The 24,945-nt window shown below is 41.2% G+C and overlaps 1 protein-coding gene across 5 annotated transcripts in view; it reads right to left on the reverse strand.

Annotated features, from left to right (window-relative positions):
* Positions 1-24,945, reverse strand: part of ebf1a (EBF transcription factor 1a) — a 484,706-nt gene that overhangs the window by 175,227 nt on the left and 284,534 nt on the right. For all 5 annotated transcript variants that reach the window (XM_073067891.1, XM_073067892.1, XM_073067893.1 and 2 more), the window contains one exon: positions 13,388-13,518. In XM_073067891.1, the coding sequence (XP_072923992.1) occupies positions 13,388-13,518 (131 nt within the window). The remainder of the gene's footprint in view (positions 1-13,387; positions 13,519-24,945) is intronic.

Raw genomic sequence — 24,945 nt, forward strand, 5'->3', positions numbered from 1 at the left:
TGGCATTCGTTATTAGACGCCCTCCCCCCCCCCATCATGTATGAGTGTCTTACCTTATAACCTAAGACCTCCTGTCCTTGAAAGATACTTCTTTGCATCCTCTCTGGCTTAATCCCAGCTTTCCTATGCTGTAGTGACCAGAACTGGACACAATACTCCAACTGTGACCTAACCAATGGTTTCTGCAAATCTCACATGATATCACAACTCTTACACTCAATGCCTCGGTGATGAAGGCAAGCATATCAACTTCCTTCTTCATCAGTCTATCTACCTGTGTCACCACATTCAGGAAACTATCAGAAGAAGGCACGTTTTCCCTATTTTTAGTTCAGTTTGAGGTTTAACATCCTGCTTGTTTTACTTCAGTCTGCATGCACACACCAAGTAAACAAATATGTTTACTCTTCTGCTCTTTATATATTCCTTGTTCCTCATCTCTCAAACTCTTTCACCAAATCTATCCTCCTGGTTACTTCATCCCACTGTCTTTCCGTAAAGGTTCTCCAAGAACTCTGCTAGATTTTTTAGCAATGTGCACATCCCACACCTGCTCTTACGACTCCTTGGGACTTTATATTAATGGATGTTTGAATAGAAGAAACTATGACAATGATGTCACAATGGAATCAGAATCAGGTTTATTATCACTGACTTGTATGATGTAAAAGTATTTCGCAGCAGCAGTACAGTGCAAAGTCATAAATTACAAAATACATAAATAATGCAAATAAAATGAATAATGAGGCACAGTTCATAGGTTCATACACCAATCAAAAATTGATGGCAAAGGGGAAGAAGCTGTTCCTAAACATCGAGTGTAGGTCTTCAGTCTCCTGCACCTCATCTCTGATGGTAAAGGAGAAGAGGGCATGTCCTGGATGGCGAGGGTCTTTAGTGATGGAGACTGCCTTCTCAAGGCATAACCTCTTGAAGATGATAGAGCTGGCAAAGTCTACAGTCCTCTGCAGCCTCTTGTGATCCTATGCATTGAAGTCCTCATACCAGGCTGTGATGCAATCAGTTAGAATGCTCTTCACTGAACATCTACCGGAACTTGTAAATCTTTGGTGACATAACAAATCTCCTCAAAATTCTTACTGAGGCATAGCCTCCAGTGTGCCTGCTTCATGATAGTGTCCATATGCTGGCCCAGGATAGATCCTCTGAGATGCTGATCCTCATACTTTTGAAACTGCTCATCCTTTCTGCCACTGATCCTCCATGTGGTCTGGTGTGTACTCACCTGGCTTCCTCTCTCTGAAGCCCACAATTTTATCCTTGGTCTTGCTGATGTTGTTCCACGTCACTCAACCAGCCAATCTATCTAGAAACATAGAAAACCTGCAGCATAATACAGGTCCTTTGGCCCACAAAGCTGTGCCGAACATATATCACCTCTGTATGCATCTTCATCACCACTTGTTTTACCAACAAAAGTGGTGTCATCACTGAATTTACAGACGCAACCACGAGGAAATCTGCAGATGCTGAAATCTGCAATCTGAATTTACAGATGCCATACTTAGCCACATGATTATGGAGATAGAGAGAGTAGGGCAGTAGGCTAAGCGCATATCCTTGAGTTGTGTCTGCTTTGAGTACCAGCAAGGAGGGGATGCTATCACCAACTGTAATATCTGTAGTCTCCCAATAAACTGAGGATCCAGTTCCCAAAGGAGGTACAGAGACCCAAGTTTGAAGCTTGCTTATTAATATTGTGGATAATGGTGTTTACCATCCAGCTGCAATCAATAAACAGGTAGGCTGAAGCATGTTTTGCTGTTTCTCATGTTCCAAAGCAGAGTGGAGAGCAGGTGAGATTGTATCCATTGTAAACATGTTGCGCTAGTAGACAAAATTCTTCGGGTCCAGGTCTTTGTTCACACAAGAATTATTCCTAGCCATAACCCAATTTCTTGAAAAACTTCATCACAGTATACGTGAGTGCTACTGGGCAATAACTGTTGAGGAAGCTCACCCTGATCTGCTTGGGCACCAGTAAAATTGCTGCTTTTTTGAAGCAGAATAGAACTTAAGTCTTCATCTTATGGGTGTGGATGGCTGCTGGTTTTTGAAGCTGCTTAAATTCAACAACTGGCTGCAATTTGTAGTTTTGACTGAGACACTGAACTTATAAACTACCTGCTTCCTTATGCCAATGATTCCTTTTCCTTTTCTTGGATTTTATTGAGTAGGACACACTGCCTACACTGCTGTCGTACGTTGTCCTCAATTAATTTTTCATGCATACCCCTGAAGCAGAACCTGTTGACTTCAGGAGCCCTACGTAACAACATCTGAACATAGGAAAAAGGAGCAGATGTAGGCCATCTGGCCCATTGACCCTGCTCCTCCATTCAATAAGATCACAACTGACAAATAAGAAAAAAATCTGCAGATACTGAAAATCAAAGCAACACAGTTGGAGGAACTCAGCAGGTCCAGCAGGATCTATGGAAAAGCGCAACCAGTCAATGTTTCGGCCGAGACCCTGCACCACGACTGATCTGGCTCCACCTACCTGTCTCTTCCCCATAACCCTTAATTCCCCTGCTATGCAAAAATCTATCCAGCTGTGTCTTAAAAACATTTAATGATGTAACTTCAACTGCTTCCCTGGGCAAAGAATTCCACAGATTTATTACTCTGCTGTTTCAGCTCATCTCCATCCTAAATCTATTCCCCCCAGTCCTGAGGCTTTGTCCCCAGTTCTAGTCTCACTCACCAGTGGAATCAACTTACCTCCCTCTCTCTTACCTATCTTTTTCATAATTTTATATGTTTCAACAAGATCCCTTCTCATTCATCTGAATTGCAGTGTATATAGTCCCTTGAACTCATTACTACAGATAAGGAAGAAATAGCAATGGACAGTGTGAGGTGGTCATAGCCTTTGCAGAGAAGAAACTATGCACAGATTGATAGAGAGGCCTTGAGTCTGGTTTAGGGTGTAAAACGTTTTGGCTAGTTTATCTTCATTACTGATCAACCACTAATGTCCATTTTCAATTCAGAGGAGGATGTTCCACTAACTGCAGTAGCACAAATGCAGAGATGGGCTTTGCTTCATGGAGGACACAATTACAAGATAGAACTCAAGAGGACAACTAATCATGGAAATACTGATGGAAATGGAAATACCTGAAAAATGTACAAATTGACATATTCTCCCTAATATGAATTGATAGTCTTCCTGTTACAGCAGACATGATCTAAAGGGAAACCAGAAAAGTTCCCAGATCTACATGCAGACCTAATGGTTGGAATGTGCAGCAGAAATTCTAGTTCTCCCATTTTTACCAGTGCGAGGATGAACTTGCCCTTGATGGCGGCTGCCTTTTGTGAGGATTGAGAGTTGTTGTACCATCCAAGCTAAAAGCTAAAATGTTGGAGGAGCTTCAGACTGGCAATCTACAATAGGCATGGTCAAAATGAATGCGTTGGCTCAAAGCTTTGTCTGGTGACCTGAGATAGATCAGCAGACCGAACTCTTGGCCATGCACTTTTCAGGATGCCGACACATCCAGAAGATGCCTGGAGCAGCACCTCTCCGTCCCTGGATTGTCCTGGTGGAGGATTTTGCTGGACCATTCATGGGCACAAATTTCTAGGTCGTAGTGGATGCAGCTACAAACTGGCCAGCAGTGCTCCCAATAGCCTTGCACACTGCTGATATGTTGAGAATTGTTCTGGTGTTTCAGAGCAATTAGTCAGTAACAATGGGCCACATTCATAGGGTTAACAGTTTCAATCATTCCTGAGAATGAATGAAATAAGACATATTATATCTGCACCATACCTCCCAGCTACAAATGGTTTGGCATAAAGGTTTGCGCAGAGTCTAACAAATGCACTGCAAGTAATGTCAGCAGAACAGCTGAAACAGATGCTCACTATGCATCTTTGCATATGGCAATTCAGCACACTCCACAACCAACAACTCACCAGCTGTGCTGTTCCTGGCTCATCCCTTGCACTCATGCTCGGATTTCCTCAAACCCAATCTCAGAATGAGGATGCAGGACAAACAGCTGAGACAGATTGAGGGCTCCACAAACAAGGAGGTTCGATGTTTCACTCCTGAACAAGCAGTTATGGCAAGGGACTACAGAGGTTATCAAAAGTGGGTACTTGGAAAAATTAAGAACAGAATTGGACTACTCTCTTACACAGTGGAGATTCTGTCTAATATCATCTGGAGATAACACACCTATCAGTTGAGGAGATCAGTGTCAGACATTAGAGAAAAGGGTGTCCAGAGCAGTCAGAACCACTTTGTGGAGTCCCAGAATCAACTCCTACAACCACCACAGTGGAGGCCCCAGAACCTGAGATTGTTTCACAGCCATAAGTCTCAGCTGCCAAACAGATTGATCACCTTTGTCAGGAAAGGCATTATTCTACAACAGTAAGAAATTCTCCACAATGAATAAATCTTTAGGCCTGTATTTAAAATTTACTGTGCTGTGTATGTCTATATAGTAGTTGTAGTATATAGTATACTGTATACAGAGATGACAAGAGAGCAATACGTTACATATTTGAATTAAGATACGTTCCATGTCGAATTGGAGTTTATAGCTAAGCAGGGAGGAGTGTTACGTTATTTAATATTTCAGTACTATTTGAGTAATATTGTAAATATACTGTTTGGTTCTTTGTTTATTTACATAATCCGTTATGGGTTATATGTAAGAAGTACGTGAATGACATCTGTCATTATGCCAGCACATCATGCGTGAGCGCCTCACTAAAGGAAAAGAACTAAGTAGGCCATTATCCTGGCTCCTGTATTTCTCTTTTTTAAATTTATTTTATTGAGATACAATGCAGAACAGGCCCTTCTGGCCCTTTAAGCCATACTGTCCAGCAATCCCCCGATTTAAACTATCCTAATCATGGTACATTCTACAATAACCAATTTATCTATCAAACTGTACATCTTTGGACTGTAGGAGGAAACATCAGCACCCAGAGGAAATTCACACAGTTACAGGGAAAACATACAAACTTGTTACAGGCAGAGGCTGGAATTGAACCCTGGTCATCTCTATTGTAAAGCATTGTGCCACTTTGCCACCGTACTGCCCTACCGTGATTAGTCTCTAGAGTAACAGAGGCTTATCTGTGTGTATGAGAGGGTGGGTGGGTGCAAAAAGGCCTTGTTTTGCTATTGTTCCCTCATTTTGCCCGGTGTTGTTCTGCTGAACCTTGTGGGCATGCTATGTTGACAATGGAATGTGTGCCAACATTTGTGGACTGCCCACAGCACATCCTTGGGTGTATCAATTGTTAATGTCAATGACACATTTCATTGTACAGTACGTTTCAGTGTACGTGATAAATACATCTAAATCTGAATGTGAAACTTCCCTCAGAAAACAAACTGCAAACGCTCATTAATCAATCTGTGACTCCCAACTGCACTACATCTTTCTTTATAGAGGAAAACAGAACCATAAACCAATCCAGTATCCATACCCATGTCTTACTCCAGAGTCCTGGGCTCCAATTTTACTAATTACTTCTGTGGCACCTTCTCAATGGTCTTCCAAACAATCAAATTTACCATATCCAATGGGTACCCTAGTAACAATCTTAAAAATTTCAAGCAGGTATGTCACACATCATTTTCCTTTCATAAACCCCTTGTTGACTTTTCCCAGTACGACTATATTTTCAGTGCTCTATTCCCACTGCTTTAGTAATAGTGTCCTAAAGCTTTTAATGCAGATGTTTGACCAACTGGTAAACAGATTTGCATTTTCTCTCTCTTTTTCTTTCCCTCTCTCCTCATTGGGTTCAATTCTGTAGGAACTTTGGAAGACCACAAACAGTGCAGCCACTACCTGCATAGTTATCTCATTAAAGTCTTGGGAATCAGGCCATCATGTCCTGGGGACTTATTGAATTTCAATAACATTAATTGCTGCAACATTTCTTTTGTTTTTAATGTTTATTTTTTGGTTCCACAGTCAAACCAGAATTGCTCCAGTCTTTCTGGGAGGTTTCCTGTATTTTCTTCCATGAAGACACACCCAAAATACTTGCTAAATGCCTCCTCTATTTCCTTATTAACCAAAACATGGAATGAGCTGCCAGCAATAGTGGTGGATGTAGGTTTGATTTCAGCCTTTAGGAGAAATTTGGGTAAGTACGTGGATGGGAGGGCTATGGTTCAGGTGAGGTCAATGGGACTAGATTGACATGGACTAGATGGGCTGAAGGGTCAGTTTGTGTGCTCCGTGAATCTAAAATGATTTCTTCTATCCAAGTCCCAAAGAATCATACATTAACATTTGTTATTTTTACATGAACTACTGTGTATTTTATGTTTCTCACATTCTGCTCTCCTTTATTCTATGGTTCTACCCTTTCCAGTCCTGTACCCTCACAACATCAGTACTGTCCTTTCCAGTGCCAGATATGCAGCTCAATTATTGTTCTAAGTACTGAGGTTGATGAGCTAGATATTTCTCACAGTTCTAATGGACAAACTTCGTATTCCCACACTGCAGACTTTTATCAATCCTAGGCACAACACCGACAAAATGGTTTTGCAAGAGGAGAAATGTGAAATTTCACACCAGTATGAAGAACCTTTACTGAAGTTAATTTGCATATCCACTTGAGGTGATCTGTCACAGTTCCACAGAGTGCTGTGGAACTTCTGGGTGCTGTAACCAGTAAGTGTTTAACAGCCTGATCAGTACCAGAGGACCCCATGATCAATATCAACAAGGCAAAGACACTCATTATCAGTCTCCAGACAGCTTGCACTGCCAGATAAACAACCCCTTATCGGGTACAAATTTTTGCATAATTAAATATAAATTGAAAACTTGCCTGCTGTTCAACCTTTCCAATCCCACCTCTTGTCCATTTTAACCCTGCAGGAGCAATTCTGTTTGCACTTGCCATCCTGAAGATCCTGAAGTGACTGAGTCAGCATGGAAACCAAGTTGTCCATGCCAATAGCATTGCCCAGTCAGCCAGACCCATCTGCCTGTGCTTGGCCCATAGCCCCCTAAACCTTTCCTATTATTGTACTGATCTAGATGCCTTTTAAATGCTGCTAATGTGCCCACCTCAGCCATTATTTCTGGCTGCTCCTTCTAAATGCACACCATCCTTTGCAAGAAGAAGCTGCCTTCGATGCTTCAATTAAATCTCTTGCCTCTGATGTTAAGCCTAAATCCTGTTGTTTTTAGCACCCCTTTCAGGGATAAGAAGACTATGTTTTCACACTATCTACACCCCTCAGTTTTTTAGGTTCCAGGGAATAACATTCTAGTCTATGCAATCTCTCCATATTACCCGGGCTTTCAAATCCAGGCAACATCCTAGTAAATCATTACTGTGCTCTTTCAAGTTTAATAATATTTTTCCTACAACAGAGTGGCCAAAGCTGTACACAAGTGCAGCCTCACCAATGTTTTAAGCAACTGTAACATAACTTCCCATCTCCTATACTCAATGCCCTGACTGATGAAGGCCAGAATGCCAAATGTCTTCTTCACCAACCATCTACTTGTGATGCTGTGTTCAGCAAACTATCTACTTGCTAGGTCCTTCTGCCTCCTCCTCTCCTCCTTAGGTCTATTTTCACCAGGGAAAGAATCATTAGGAGTCATGCCCGGTGCTCAGTGTTTTACATTCCAGTCTGGAGAGTGAGTCATTTCTATCCAAGTACGCAGAGTATTACAGTTAAGGATATAACACCAATCTCACTGGGGCATTGACTATTTACAAGGTGAGAGTTTATGTCTGTGTGTATATGTTCATATGTAGAAGAATATGAACACATGTTTTGTGTACTTATGTATGTCTGTGCTCATACGTAGCACTTTGAGCCCTAGCATCATTAATGCTGTTTTATTCACATTGAACTGTGTGTTACATACAATCAACTGACCCCTATAGACTAGATACAGAAGATACAAGACAGGGTGCTGCTGGATTTGAAATAGGATGTCCTATTAGCTCCCATTGTCACTTACTGTGCAACTGCAGTGTCAGATGTAAAACCCAACCTTAACAAAATCCAAAACATTATAAACACCCAATGGGTTACACAACATCTGCAGATCTGCAGATAGACAACAAACTTAATATATCCAGTCAGGGACCCATTCACACAAAGGATCTCTGGAAAGAATCATCAACTCTGTTTCATTTTCCAGTTGTCTCAGGTTGGATCTTTGGAACACACAAAAAATGCTGGAGGAACTCACCAGGCCAGGCAGTATCTATGGAAAAGAGTAAACAGTTGGCGTTTCGGGCCAAGATCCTTCATCAAAACTGTTTTGATGAAGGATCTCAGCCCAAAACGTTGACTGTTTACTCTTTTCCATAGATGTTGCCTGCCTGGCCTGCTCAGTTCCTCCAGTATTTTGTGTATGTTGCCTGGATTTCCAGCATCTGCAGAATTTCTCTTGTTTGTGATTGGATCCTTGGATTTATTTTCAAGAAATCGATGTTTATGCCATCAGGTTGGAAGCTACCGAGAAGGAACATGAAGTATTGCTTCTCCGACCTGAGTGTGGCCTCATCGTGACCATACAGGAGGCATGGACTGACATGCCAGTATGGGAATGGGGAAACTGAACTGAAATTGGTGGTCACTGGGAGATCCTGCCTTTTGTAACCGATGGAACTGAAGTTGGTGTTAAATTGACAACAATTCAGTTCTTCCCTTGGTGACACATGTGCGAAAATGTCATTTGAATTATAATAGTTTACCAGCTGAACAATACTTATTAACAGGGACAATTAAGGGAATGTGTAAATAATCAGCACTCATGCCCGATTTAATGAAAAACAAGCTCTGCTTTGCATAAATCTCATATCTGAGTCAAGGCCAATAAAGGCTTGCCAGTACTTAGAGGCTCCAGTTGCAGGGCGTTATAATCTGAAACCCTTCCAGAATCCGAGGGGTTAAGGAGGTCACCTTTAAAATAAATAATACAAAATCCAATCTATCCCTCACTGCTTACGCTGAGGATATTAAGCCATTCAGGTTTCTCTTTTGTTAACATATGGCACTGAGTGGGCCCCAGGCTTAGGAACGAGAGGTGAATTTTGCCAGTCTGAGATTTACAAGAACGGCCAGAGGGTGTCATTCAAATGGAAATTGTTGCCATATGTCCACCTCTCTCAGCCCAGGGGGTGGTCAGCAGGATACAGAGTCTGAAACAGAAATCTGGGGAGAGTGAAGAAAAGAGGTGAGACAGAAGTACTGAGAGAAAGAGAGAGGGACACATACACACAGACAGAGAGAGAAAGACCAACAGAGAGACGGGCAGGCTGACTGAGACAGAGGCATAAAGGAAGAATGAAAGAGAATGCCAACAAAGAGAATGCAACAAAGAGAAAGAACAGGAGATAGTGAAACAGAGGGAGACGGAGAGATAGCATAAGAGAGACATTGGGGACAGACAGAGAGGTGGAGAGAGAGCGAGCTGGGGAGAGACAGAAAGGGAGCAATAGAAATCAAACACTGAAATCGAGAGAGGTAGTAAAAGAGAGAATGGGGACAGACATTTAGAGCGAGGGACTGATAGACAAACAAACAGAAAGATAGATTGCAAAGGTATGTCTGTTTCAGTCATTTAATGATACTGAAAAACTAATCCATGCCTTTATATCGAAGAGACTAGATTACTGCAATGCATTTTTTTACTGGCCTTCCAAAGCAATATATTTACAAACTTCAACTCATTCAGAACATCACTGCTAGACTTTTAATTAAAACCAGGATGAGGGAACATATCACTCCTATCCTAACTACTCTGCATTGACTTCCTAGATCTTTAAGAAATGATTTTAAATTTCTCTTACTTGTTTTTAAAGCTCTCAATGGTCTGTGACCGAAGTGCACGATTGAATTGCCTGCATTTTATATTCCTGCTCGAGCTTTCAAGTCTTCTAACGCTGGTCTCTCAAATTTAAACAATTTCCCTCAAAAGATAATTGGTAGGTCAGCTTTTTTGAACTACACTCCTAAACTGTGGAACTCAATATCTAAAACTATAACGGATGCAGACTCAGTTGACACTTTTAAACACCAGTTCAAAACCTGTTTATTTAACCTTGCTTTTAACTAACTTCATTTTGTCTTTTATTTCATGTTTGCAGTTTATCCCTTTGTAAAGCACTTTGAACAACTTTATCTGTATGAAAAGTGCTCTATAAGATATCATCATTATTATTATTGTATTTTTATTTTTTCTCTGCTCACACTGGTAAAATCTGAGGTACAGGCATAGCTAAGCACACTCATTTCTGAATTGCTAGGAACTTTCAAACTATTCCAGTAGTGTTTAGTATTGTAGCTTTCTAGAGATTTACATAAATATTGCTGTGTGGCCTAATTGTGTAATGCTATTGTGTAGTGACTTGGGATGACATCAGTTGTAGATATTACTATTGGGACAATATACTTTCTGCATGTTGCAGAGCCTTTCAATTTCCCCTTTCAATTCAGTACATTTCTGGTGTTTTTTGCTTACTGATTTCTGTATGTTATGCATGTTTGGAGTGGCCATATCTATTAAGCAAGTTGTTCTTGCTTGTTTATCCTGTAATATTGTATCCAGATTGTTATTAAGGATTGCCCTATCCATAATAATGGATTGGTTGTAATGTAAACTAAAACTGGATCAGGCTTGTATTTATAGTAAGGTATGGTTGTTACTATTATTACTACTAATAATATAGGGACAGAAGTGGAGGGAGATAGCAAACGGAAGAGTAGGTCAGAAATACTGGGAGAGAGTACGGAGAGGGAGAGAGAGAGAGAGAAATGAAACCAAGAGAGAGAGAGAGCTAAGGGAGGTTGGTATATGGTCAGGACAATAGCAGGAAAAGGGCTCTGCCTTCACATTTCTGAACTATCCATGAACCCATAAACATTACATTGTTATTCTTTTTTTCCTTTTTTCTGCGCTATTTATTTATTTTACTAATTTATAGAATTTTATGTTTTTGCTGCAAAAAAACACAAAACAAATTTCACATCATACTGTATGTCAGTGATAATAAATATGGTTCTGATTCTGATCCCCAGATGGCCAGGAGACAGTGCGATTGGTCTCATGTGTCAGACAGAGAAAAGATAACAAAGGTAAAAATGTAAAAAGTGAAAGAGTTAACTGGAAGAAGAAAGAAAACAGGAGAGAGGAAAAATGGAGAGTGACAACAAGAAAGATGGTCTAGACTGCATGCAAATGATCAGATGGAACTGTTGCCTGATCCCAAAAGTCGGAAATAGGGCATAGGAAATAGTGTTGTTGTGATACTGACCCAGTATGGCAATTGTATTTTCTCAAGGAAGTTCAGGTTGGTATTATCAGAGCTGTGAAATTGGTGAGACCATCTGCAGAAATGTTCCCTTGCTGATTTGCAGAAGTACATCTGGCAACTGCACTCTCTGGAACCTTTGTCACTTGAATGAAACCCACAAACAATGCTGTCTTGCTGTCCATAAGTTGACTCACTCTATGAATGGCTACAGCTCACCGTGTCAACTAATCAGAGTTCTGGGGCTCACCAATAGACAGCCACAAAGATTAAAGTCCACATGTAAAAAGAGTTTCAGGATCACATGCCCAATGGCAACATTTATTTACTAATCCAACATACATACAGCTACATCACGAATAGCAACCAATCATATATGGAGAATGCTAATGCAATTAATTTGTATTCCAATATCAATATTAATGTTGTTCCACTCTTCAGACACTACCACATCTTCGGCATTTCTGCTCCTCATGTACAGTACAGGGGTGCAAGGACACCTCTCAGCCACACTGTGAGAACATGTCATGAGAAACACAATGGCAGGGTATCCAGTACCTTAGCCCCCTACGCTTCATAGGACCAAACCTAAGAACCTGCCTAGATTATCTAGCCCAACACTTCAACTGGAAAATGGATACCCTGCAATTAAATCCATCGTTCATATCTGGCTGACTCCACTGCGTTCTATGACCCAAAGCAACAAAGTTGGATGTTATGGTCAAAACTCATTTGTACATCCATTCTTGTATTGTGAATCACAAATTTGCTCATTACACGTAAGATGTTAGGACAATTGCTAACAGTTGAGCTGTCTGATATTCTTCCTCCATTTCAAGGAGAGAATCATTCCTCCAATAAATCTTGGCTTTGTTTGCCCAAGTCTGCTATTATGGTAACTAAGAATATTATGAAGTTTAATCCAACTGGCTGCCAAGTGTTTTGTGTTACTGTTATGCTGGTAATGGTTTCTGAATGCATTCATATCTTAAATTAAGCTCTCCCAAAGGCTCAGTTTGAAAATAAATTCTCCAGTGTCTGTGCTAAATCAGTTCATCTAAACTGGCATAAGGCAGGGGAATTAAAATTAACAGTGGGATGGTGTAAGTGAGGAGGAGTGGTAAAAGTAAACAACCATCTTTCCATTTGATTGCTGTGATCTCTGTTGACAGACAAAGACAGGATCAGTATTAGTTATGATATCAACTAGTTTTACTGACATTCAAACCTATGCTCACGTTTGAAGGTTATGAGCTGTCACATGTGAAACCACACTTCAGCTAAAGCTGATGACTTTAAAAGTGGGAAAATTTGTATGGTGTATATGTGTAAGTTACTTCAGGGTAGAAATTTAAACTCTGTCATGACCACTGTGTGCATCTGCTTCCAAGGGTCAATTCCACAGTTGACCTGAAGTATTCACCCGTCTATGACTATATCACTCGTTTAGAGCTTGCAGCCACGGATACCATGCCTGTCAAGCACTCATGGCAAACATGTCAAGTGAAATACTTCATCCAGCTCTGAAAATAACTCCATCTGGTAGATATTGGAGGTTTGGACTAATTGGATCGCTGTCCCTGACAGGCAACAAAGTCACGAAGGGCCACGTAAGCTCCTGCTCGAATGCGTCTTTCAATCACTTAAAAATAATCCTTGGAACATACGGAGAGCGAATGGAATGATCGGCTCTGGTACATTCCTCTGTGTGCATAACCCTTTCAACACCCGAGATAGTCTGCTCTAACCATGTTGTTTTACTTCCATGCCAGTATCCACCTGACCTTTCTGCTAATTTCCAGAAAATAATTGACAAGGCTCAGGAGGTTAACAAAAAGCAGAGTGTGGAAACAACTACGAAGCAGGGAGGGTGAGAGAAAGTGAGGGAGGGTGAGGGAGTGTGCTGAGCTAGAAAGGATGAGTGTGAGGGAGAAAGAGAAACCGAGTGAGGCAGTGAGAAAAAGAGAAAGGGAGAAGCAAATGGGAAGAGAGAAAGGGAGAGTGGAAAATGGAAACAAATAATCTGTATATCAAGATCAATGATTATTGTTAAATTATCAGTGCATGCACTTCCTTCACGTACCTCACTCCAGACCAGCATGGTGCCAAATATGACTTGTAATCCATCAAAGAAATTATCTCCGATAATGATAACGGTAGCCCCTCCAGTGGTCCAACCTTCACTGGGACTGATGGCTTTGATGCAAGGTGTGGCTGTTGAAAGCAAAAAAAATGGAAAGAAATAAAGTCAAGAATTAAGGGGGAAAATGTCTGAGAGTTTTCACCAATTTGTAAACCAATGTTCATGAAAATGTGCAACACTCTAATGATGTAAGGAATCCTACTGGGTTCAGTTCTGGTGCTTTAGTAACTCTCTGTATTTGAGGCAGAAGATTTAAATGCTTAAACCTTACCAAACAATAGTCATGAATTAACATTCATTCCATAATCAGTGGAAGGAAATTCCGTCAGAAAGCTGAGATAAAATTCTGCCCTTCATTGCAAATCAAATAAATAATACATATCTATTAATGCAAATATGCAATTTCATTCTTAAGGATGTTTGCTTTATTGGACGTAAAACCAATCTGAAATATGATTCAGAAAAGCTTCCTTAATTTTCGAAGGGGTAAAATGTATCAGTCTGCAGTCAAACACAGGGAAGACAACAGTATGGAAAGCTGTTAAACACTATGGTTGGGGAGGTGGGAGTGGGGGGCTATGAGCAATAATTAGAAGGGAGCCTGGAGTGAGAGGGGAAAGTGTGTGAAAAGTGAGTGAGAAATTTTGGCTTTCAGTTTTAGCACTCTCTATGCAGTCTTGCAGTGGTATTTGAGGCTACACAGATGGATGGAAATTGCGATGGGATTTAGAATTCGTTTGGTAGCAAGTCAGGTAATGAGACACAAGAATGGTCTTGTCCTGAAATATTCCTTCCATGGATGCCACCTGACCTGCTGAATTCCTTCTGATTGCAATACAGGGCTTCTCACTGGAGAGATGGCACACACAGGGACATGGTCCATTCCAGCATCTACAGATGCTCGTGTCTCCTGAGAGCAATTGTACCCTGGCAAGGGACAAGTGATCAAGGGTGGCCAAAACAAACACTTCAGATCAAAAAGGAAGTGCAAAACCAGCTTTCTGTTCACAGTTATATTCCACAGTTTCATTCCACAGACTATTGTGTCCACTGTACTATAATAAAACATAAAATAGTGGAAACATTCAGCAGGCCACATAGCATCTGTGCAGGAAGAAACAGTCAACACTTCCAGTCTGAGATCATTTGTTAGAAGTTCAGATTAGATTAAATGTCCCTGACCTGAAATCTTCACTCTATTTCTCTTTCTACTGATGCTGCCTGACCTGCTGAGTGTTTCCAACATTTTCTCTTTTATTTCAGATTTCAATCATCTGGATTTCTTTGTGTGTTTGCTCTTCCATCTGGATTGCAAGCCTTGATCTTTCCAATATGCCAGCCTTTACACTTCTGAGTCTTCAAATCATTTGCTCACATCACATCCACTCCCCACCAGCTCTCTTGTTCCAATGATTGGATCAGAGTCACACACCCATATGGATCTACAGATTGTTTACTTCCTGGAACAAGGGCTTGTTTACACAGTAAGTTAGTGTCAGTGAACCGAAGACCATAATTCTAACTTAACTATGCCACAACATCACCTCACAAAGGGTTGAGGAAACTTACACGTGAATAGACTGATTTTCAATAAACGTGAACCCTGCAAAAATGCCCAGATGACAATCAGCTTTTTCTGAGAAGTACAAACTTTGGAGTGGACATGATATACAGTAGATAAACCTAAGCTAGTTGTGAAAGCTGACACCATTGATCAGCCACCTGCTTTTCATGCCACTTTGATTTTGATTTCTTACAACTTCATATTTGGGCAATGTGCCAAGATGGTGGCCAATTTTATCACATCCGGTGAAGCCATTTATCTAATGGAGACACCATACTCTTTCCAGTTAATTAAATTCAAATATCTAACATATAAATTATTGAATACAGTGAAATGGTAATTCAAAGGCAAATGTCTTTGTTCATTGGAAAAACCTTTTTCTCTTTGCAGCTAATGTACTGGGAGTGTCATTGGAATTAGCATAGTATCCTTTTAGATTTGTTTTACGGGAACTTAAAAAGAATCATTGGCAAAACTATCATCCCCTACCAACCTTCCCTCTAATATTTTTTACAGCTGAGTGAACCAACCATTGCTCTGAGAAGGAAATTTTTACGCTGTCTGAAAACAGTGCAGCACTTTATATTAACATATAAAAGACAATTCCAGCTGCACAGCAACAAAAGCTATGTCCACGGGAACATTTCAGTTGCTGCACAGCCATATAGCTTGGAGGGAACAGTGTCCCAACTGCCGTTAACTCTTCAGACCAATGCAGGGCATCAGAGAGTATCAGGCCACTGTGTTTTGACTCACTAACTCATTGACTTGTTTAACTAGAACTTGTTAAGTGACTAGTTCCGTCGTTGTTTTCCTTGCATTTTTTGTGCCATTTATTTATTTGAATGTGGGTTTCTCATGCATCCTGTTATGAGTTTATTGAATCTTGATTTTGATACGCACGAGGTTCCCATACTATATGCACTACTGAAGTTTGTCAAGACTAGCATTCATCGCTGAGTCCTGAATTTGCATTCTGATTGAATTAATGCTCTGTGTACTCTGGCCCTCTCAAGCGAGTACACTCTGAGTCATTTATTACTCATCTGTTACATTCTTCAAATAAATCCTCAATGTTACTTTCTACCTTCAACTCTCAAGTTTACTCCATACCTGGGTTAATTTGCCTGAAGAGCACGTTACACTCAACTGTCCTTAAGAAGGTGCTGACAAGCGACTTTCTTGATCCACTGCAGTCCTTCTAGTTTTTGGGTAGGGAATTCCAGGATTTTGGACCCAGTAAGGAAGATGGAGAAGATATATTTCCAAGTCAGAAAGAAGTGCATCTAGGAAATGAAACCGCAAGTGGTGGTGTCTGTTTGAAAATGCTGCCCTTCTTTAGGCAGAGTTTAGGCAGTAAGGTGGTGAAAGAAATGAATGTTTAGGGCGGTAGATTAGATGTCAGCCAAGTGGTGCTACTTTGTCCTAGCTCATGTTGAGCTTCTTTAGAGACGTTGAAGCTGCACTCGTCTGGCATGCAAAAGAAGAAATCTCCAGCCTCCTAACTTGAGACTTAAAGATGATGGAGGGTAGAGTTAGGAGGGAGTCACTCATCACAGGATACCTTGCCTCTAGTCTACATTTGTAACCATATGTAGCTGGTCCAACTGAGTTTTGGGTGAATTGTGACACCAGGATATCGGAACGGACCATGGCACTCCTTCACCGTTACTGGGTCAAAACATTAGAACTCTCTCCTTAACAGCATTGTGGGTGCACCCACACCTCAAGAAGGCAGCTCACCACTATCTTCTCAAAGGCAAAACAAGGAAACTAAATGCTGGCTCAATCTCAAAGCCCACATTCCTTCAGTGAGTGTATATATATATATATAATCCTGCATCAGGACTGACAACAATACCACAGCTGTGATTCCTGAGCCCTTGCTACATCTTGTGGTCTCAGTCACTTCTCTTGATATAAGTCTGCACTTCTGCACCAGGTTATTGAAAGAACCAATGGAAACTAAACAGTACAGCACAGGAACATGATCTTTATTCCACAATGTTGTGCTGAATTAAAATGATTAAACTAGTAGCTAAGTGCCTAACTAATCTCTTTTGCCTACACAAGCCTATATCCTTCTATTCTCTGTATATTCATGTCCTAATCTAAGAGCTTTTTAAATGTCTCTGTTGTATTTGAATCCACAGCCACTCCCAGTACTCATTCCAGGCACTGTGTAAAAAAAAACCAGCTACTTTGAACTTAACCCCTCTCACCTAACTTTTATTAGAAATTTCAAACCTGGGAAAAATATAGCAGCTATTTATTCTATCTTTGCCTCTCGTAACCTTACATGCTTCTAACTGGCCCTCACCTCAGGCTCCATCACTCCAGATAACACAGCCCAAGCTTGTCCAACCTTTCCTTAGAGCACATGTCCTTTAACCCAGGCACCCTCCTGCACTCTTTCAAAGACTCCATATCCTTCCTATAATGGGGTGGCCCTAAGTGATGCAAAATCGGTTAAAATGTTCTGACCAATCACGTTTTACACGTAAAGGCTGCAATTGCCGTGAAAGATGAAATATATTTGAGGCTGGATTGCTCATATAGAAATGGAACAATTATATTGATTTCAGTTCATATGAAGTATTCCAGAAAAAGAAGGGTTAACCAGCAGACAGTCAGTATATAATCCTACCTATTGGAAAGATGGGCTCAACAATACATGACTCCATAAAATCCTGCATTCTCAGAGGTATTACATGGCATAAAATGCTAATTCAGGTTATTATAGACAGGCTTTTATTAAATATAACTATGCCCCAGTTGTTTAAAAGCTTTGCAAATTTGATTGTTTTATGAGTGTGGTGTAAATGTCATCTCAAGGTTTGAAGCACTGGGCAGACAATCAGAACTCTTGCAAAACTGATCTGAATCAATCAAAGGCCAGGCACTGAGGGAATTGCTGGGAAAACATGGAGCAGTGATAAAAATCTAACAGATTAATTGGTTTAAATTTTATTTTGGGGTATTGAACTTTGGCTTCATATCCTCATGCCATTTCTGTAAATCAGAGTCTAATTACTACAATCCCAATGTTCCTGCACAAGGAACGGAAATGAGGGAGGAGGTGGGTGAGGGGAAGGGATGATACAATGGATGGACCACCACCGCCCAGAGAACACACTATATATCCAATATCATGCATCAGCATGGATCAATCATTGAAAACTTTTTAACCTCATGCTGTCCATAGATAGGAATACACCTGCACCAAACATTAACTGGAAACAGATGTTGTAAAGGAGCAAGGTAGCTGTGAGAGGAGAAGCGATTCACTACCAACGTCAGGATGAAGGCAACTATATCAGATTAGAGACTCTCGCCTTGAGCTAGTCAGCACATTTTCCAGGAATCTGAGACTCTGTTGCATTAATCGGGCTTTATTATTCTGGTTGCCAGTTTGCCCTGCCCTACCTCACTGACACTGGTGCTCTCTGGGAAGTAGTTCTACAGATATTGGCTGTGTTAAGTGCCTCAGTAAAGATACAACTCTTCATGGGAAAGCACCTCTAAAATGAATACCCTGGACTGTTTTATAAATGCTCAAGGTGAGATGAGATCACACCCCAAAATGGCCAGAAGTCAGGACTAGAGGACCTGAGTTATAGGCAGAGATTGGAATGTAGGAGAATGAAGGGCAGTCTTATAGAAGCATTTAAAATTATGACAGGCATAGAGAAGGTGGATGATAACAGTCTTTTCCCCAGGGGAGGGGAATCCTAAACCAGGGGACATGGGTTCAGGGTGAGAGATGAAATATTTAAAAGGGACCTGAGAAGCAACTCTTTCATGCATAAGGTGGTGAGTATATGGAATGAGTTGCCAAAGGAAGAGGTGAGGACATAGGCAATAATATCATTTAAGAAACATCTAGGTCATTTCATGGAAGGAGTGGGACTTGGGCAGATACAAGCCAAATGCTGAAAATTGGGGCTAACTGGTTGGGCAATATGGACGGCACGGAATGGTTGTACTGAAGGCTCTTTATCCAAGTCATACTGCACTATGACTCTGTAAGTCCTTTCACAAGAAGAAAACTTAACCTTTGGACAGGGTGCACAGATTATACCATTACACATTTAGACATAAGAGCAAAATTAGGCCATTCAGCCAATTGGGTTTCCTTTACCATTCAGACATGGATAATTTATTTTTCCTCAATCCCATTCTCTTGACTTCTCCCCATAATATTGACACCCTGACCAATCAAGAACCTATCAACCTCCACTTTATATGTGCCCAATAACTTAGCCTCCACAGCCATCTGGGACAATGAATTCATCACCCTCTGGCTAAAGAAATTCCCTCCTCATTCTGTTCTAAAGGGATATCCTTGTACTCTGAGGCTGTGCCCTCTGTTGGAAATATCCTTTCCACATCCAGTGTTTCTAGGACTTTCAATGTTTAAAAGGTTTCCATTAGATCTCCTCTCATTAATCTAAAGTCCAGTGAGTAACAGCCCAGAGCTAAAAAATGTTCCTCATACATTAACCCTTTCATTCCTGGGATCAATTACAAGAATGCTTTAAGAGATCTCAGGATACAGGTGGAGGATAGTTATCTGTAGAGTAGGCAAGTTGAGGAGTTCAGTCTGTTTGCAGTAGAAAATGTCAAGGATAGTTTAAAGAACAGGTGAGTATTCCATTCACAATATATTCAGAACTTGCTTGAAAGAATACATAAGTCAGTCAACATCTGAAACAGCTTGGTCACTGGCTCAGCTGAACCTCTTGGAAAGAGTTCTCACTTCCCTGACTGCCGTGGTGCAGACTTCCAGTGCTTTCTGTATTTGACTGCAATGTCTTCAAGGTGAGGAAGGTAGTTGAGGAAAAGGGAAAATAGTTTAAGTCCAGGATTTGTTGGTGATCCTCTTGTCTCTGAATCATAAGAACTATGCATTTAAATTACATTTCAGACACTAAGGCTGAAACTCCTATGCATGACTGAGGATAGCTCCGATGTTGGAGGTGTTCTCTTTATGATGAAGTGACTTGGATACGAAAAAATTTCTTACCCCAAAGTGTGACATGTTTTTGGCATTTTCTACCCCAGAAACTGATGGAGTTTCAGTGACTTTGTCAAAAGAGACACTGAATGTCAAAGGAATCAAAGGATAGGATAGTGCAAGAAAATGGTGCTGAGGCAGATGATCAGGCATGATCAGGATGAATAGTGGAACAGGCTTAAAGGACCAAGTCCTAATTCTTTTCTTCATATGTCAAAGCCAAGAAGATACATGTTTCTCAGATAAACATAAAAAGAGCCCATGGACAAGATTTTAAAGAACAAAAGTAATAAGTCTTTCTGGTGGTTGTTACTGCACTGCTGTTTATGAAGCTTGCTGTGTACAAATACATTGATACACAAGCTATATTGAAATAGTGACCGCACTTCAACAGTACTCTATTGGCTGCATGACTCTGTAGAGCATTGCAAAAGGCTTCTGCCAAAATGCAGGTCCTTTTGCAGATTGATCGGTCCAGCAATCATATTAACAGTTTGCCTGAAATATTAGAAGCTGTTGCAGATGGAACGGTGAGGGACAGAGCAAAAAAAATCACCAAAGTACTGTACACTTCTTCATAATTTTGCTGAAAGACTCCATTTAAGTGTGCTCTCCGATCCAGTCACCCATAAAAAAACCTTGACACACAGTCAATAATTTAAAATATTACATTGATGAATATAAAAACTCAATTTAGCGCTGTTCGCAGGTGAGAGAGGAAGACTTGGCTCAGAATATAGCCATTAAAAGGACAGGGGAAAGCACAGGGTAAGAGAGTGAACTTTTGACCTGTTCAGCACTGAAAGATGGCTTGAAAGCTAACTGTACCTGTTTGGTTGGGAGTGTAGAGGCCATCTCCACACAGAGATAAAGACTTATACCATGAAACAATTTAGGTAAAATTGCGAAGAACGAGTGATGGGGTGGGGGGGGGGGGGGGAAGTGAAACAGGCAAGAATGCTCTGAGATTGGACTGGAGTTGAGAAAGCTGCAATGCCCATGTGTTAAAGACTAAGCAGGTGGTAAAAACAGTGTGAACTACCACCCTTGGCCACAGCTGCTGACAGTTTAACAACAATTCTGTCAAAAGCTGGGCAACTCAGGAGAGGTACACACCCTGTAACTGGCCTTCCAATTTTCTAGGTGTTGGCTGTTACAAATTTCTAGAAATACACAGTGGAGAACATTCTCTGTAGAGTCCCGTTTGGAGGCTCCAATGCACAGCATCACTAGAAGATGCAGCAGGTTGTAGGCTCAGCCAGCTCCATCATGGGCACAACCCTCCCCACCTCCGGTGACATCTTCAAGAGGGGCAACCATCACTGAAGTTCCTCACCATCCTGGACTTGTCCTCTTTTCGTACTACCATTGGGAATGAGGTATAGGAGCCAGAAGACTAACACTTCACGGTTCAGAAATAACTCCTTCCCCTCTGTCATCATTCCTTTATTTGCACTATTTTAAATAGTTTGGTAATTTATGGTAATTTTATGTCTGCACTGTACTGTTGCTGCAAAACAACAAATTTTCCGTGATGTAAGTCGATGATGATCTTATTCTGATTCCCAGCCTTTGCATGTGTGGTTGATTTCTACCACTCAGACAGCTGGGACATGGGTCAGCAATTGTGGAGTGAATGGCCTCTGCGCTCAGTGAAATTCCAGGTAGGGTTGGAGTCTCCACTGACAGATTGCATCACTGTCTGGTATGGAGGGACTACTGCACAGGACCAGAAGAAGCTGCAGAGGTTGTAAATCTAGTCAGCTCCATCTTGGGTACTAGCCTACAAAGTACCCAGTACATCTTCAGGGAGCGGTGTCTCAGAAAGGCAGCATCCATTATTAAGGACCGCCAGCACCCAGGGCATGTCCTTTTCTCACTGTTACCATCACGTAGGAGGTACAGAAGCCTGAAGGCACACACTCAGTGATTCAGGAACAGCTTCTTCCCCTCTGCCATCCGATTCCTAAATGGACATTGAAGCTTTGGACACCACCTCACTTTTTTTTTAATATACAGTGTTTCTGTTCTTGCACTTTTTTAAAATCTATTCAGTATCCGTAAGTGATTTACTTGTTAATTTATTATTATTATGTTTTATTTTATTTATGTTTTTTCTCTCTCTCTCTGCTAGATTATGTATTGCATTGAACTGCTGCTGCTAAGTTAACAAATTTCATGTCACATGCCGGTGATAGTAAACCTGATTCTGATACTGTATGGGTTACTGAGGGCTGTGGGAGAGAGAAATATGAAAGTACCCATGCATGTGCCTCATCCCGAGATCTCTCTTTATATAACCCCACACCCCTCACTGTCTCTCTCACCTACCCAGCCCCATTCGCTGATAAGTTTTCTGCAGCTCTCTCTATATTAGATATTTTAATAAAATACTTCAAACTCTTGAAAATATGTTTCTGTTTTATTGTATCTCTCCTCACATGACAACCACCAGTAAATTTAGCAACCCTTTGCTACACCCCCTCCCCACTTCACTAATGGAAAGTATAGCCCTCTTTAGGTAAAGTAAGCACAAGTGAATATGGTTCTCCAGATATGCTCTCACCAATAGGAGAGTTAGATGAATCAAGGCTTCCTTACGTTCTTACTTCAATGTCCTTTCAATGAAACTTAACCTGCCATACACTTTTCTGACAATAGTTAACACAGCCAACAATCAACTCTCTATTGCATTGTATCAAAGGATTTTCAGGATGGTGGAAGATTAGCTTTATTTATCGTGTGATGTGTACATCGAAACATATAATGAAATGTGTCATGTTTCCTCAATGAGCAATATAGCCCAAAGTTATGCTGGAGGCATCTCACAAGTGTCGCCAAACTTACAGTGCCAACATAGCATGCCCACAACTTACTAACCCGTTACAAACCCAAAGTTAATAAATAGTCATAGACATATTGAATGTCTATAGTCACAGTCACTCAATATGAAGTCATGAGATGTAGGGCAAAGAAAGAGGCCATTCAGCCCATATTTTAACCCTCTCCAAAAGGATATTGACTGTGATGACCATACTGAAATGTTCTTCCTTCTCAGTACAGTTCAGCTAATCACCGCCTCTGGTCCTCCTGATGCGGCCTCCTCTACATTGGTGAGACCCGACATAAATCAGGGAACTGCTTCATCAAGCAACTCTGCTCCATTCACCACAGACATGACTTCCCAGTGGCCAGACATTTTAATTTCCATTGCCATTCCTGTTCTAACACATCAATCCGTGGCCTTCTCTTGTGTCAAGATGTGATCACCCCCAGAGTAAAGGAGCAGTACCTCACAGTCCCACTGGGTACCCTCCAACCTGATGGCACGAATATCGATTTCTCCTTCCAGTGAACAAATTCTCCTTCCCCACCCCCCATTCCCCACTCTGACTTTCCGCTTCTTCTCCCCTGCTTGTTACTGGCCTTTGTGTCCCCTCCTCCTTCTTTTTCTCCTATTGTCTACTCTCTCCTATCAGATTCTTCCTTCTCCTGCCCTTGACCATTCCCACCCACCGTGCTTCACATATCACCTTCGACTAGCCTCTTTCCCCTCCCCCCACCAACTTTTTACTCAGGCACCTTCCCCCTTCCTTCCCAGTCCTGAAGAAAAATCTCAACCTGAAACGTTGACTATTAACTCTTCCCCATAGGTGCTGCTTGGCCTGCTGAGTCCCTCCAGCATTTTGTGTGTGTTGCTTTGGAGTTCCAGGATCTGCAGATTTTCTTATGTTTGTGATTTGCTACAAGTTGAGTGATTGAGGTCTTTTGTTTCAAGAAAGAAAGAAAGATTTGGATTTACATCAAGCTTTAGAGGAAGGTGAGAACAGAAGGAATTGATGCTAAATAGGGTGGTGCCTGCTTGGTTGACATTTGGTGTGACAAAGCACAAAGCTGGGAGAGGTGACATGGTAATATAAGGGATTTGATCATGTGGAGTGAGCAGGGGGAGAAGGGAGTAGTGTGAGATGGCATGGAATAGACCAGGGTGGAATGGTATGGCATTCTGTGGTGTAGAATGATGCAGATAACGTGGGATGGAATAAAGAGGCTAGCTGAGAAGTGATAGAAGTGACCACTGACCAATGGAGACCGAAGCTGACAGCTGCAGCTCTTCGACCCACATCTGGTCCTAATCAGGAAGGATCAGCTGTGTAAATATTAATTATTCTATTTTATTAGGGGCCTTTTTTAAATTAGTAAATGTAAGGCTAATTGTTATACTTGATATTAATGGTTTTAAACACACTCAAACCAACCAATAATCCTTCAACAGAATGGAGCAATTCAACTATTGGACGACATTAAACTGAATAACTAATATGAGGTGAGACTCCCTCAGTGGATAATAATACCCATGCTTCAATCTGTTTGTCATTTTTCTCCTAATACTCTTCTCCATCTGGTGCTAATGCTGTTTCTTTCTGAGGTGTGGTCCCAGTTCTGGTGCCCTATCCTCTGAATGTTCTTCATGCACCTCCTTCATGGGCTGTCAACTGCAAGTGCATCTCTGGTGCAACCAGACCTCCAGGCACAAAAGACTTCCACCACAATGGGGAGGTGTATGAAGAATACTCACAGGCTGGGGTACTAGATCTGGAACTGACAATCATGGGCAATACCCCAGGCTAAGATCAATACAATCATCACACAGCACTGAGACAGTTCTGTCCTACGTACATCCTGGAAGCAAAGACTTCTGGAAATATTCAGCAAGTCAAGCAGCACCTCTGAAGATACAAAGAGTTATCATTACAGGTGCTGATGCAAAATCTCTGACCTGAAAAGTTAATCCTGTTTCTCTCCTGCTGAACTTAGCAGGCAGAAATCTCATGGGAAACTCATGCTCTTTCTCAATGTGGAAATTGGTTTACTATTGTCACGTATACCAGCATACAGTGCTTGTTTGTATCGTCA

The sequence above is a fragment of the Hemitrygon akajei genome, chromosome 15 (assembly GCF_048418815.1).
Source record: "Hemitrygon akajei chromosome 15, sHemAka1.3, whole genome shotgun sequence".
NCBI lineage: Eukaryota > Metazoa > Chordata > Chondrichthyes > Myliobatiformes > Dasyatidae > Hemitrygon > Hemitrygon akajei.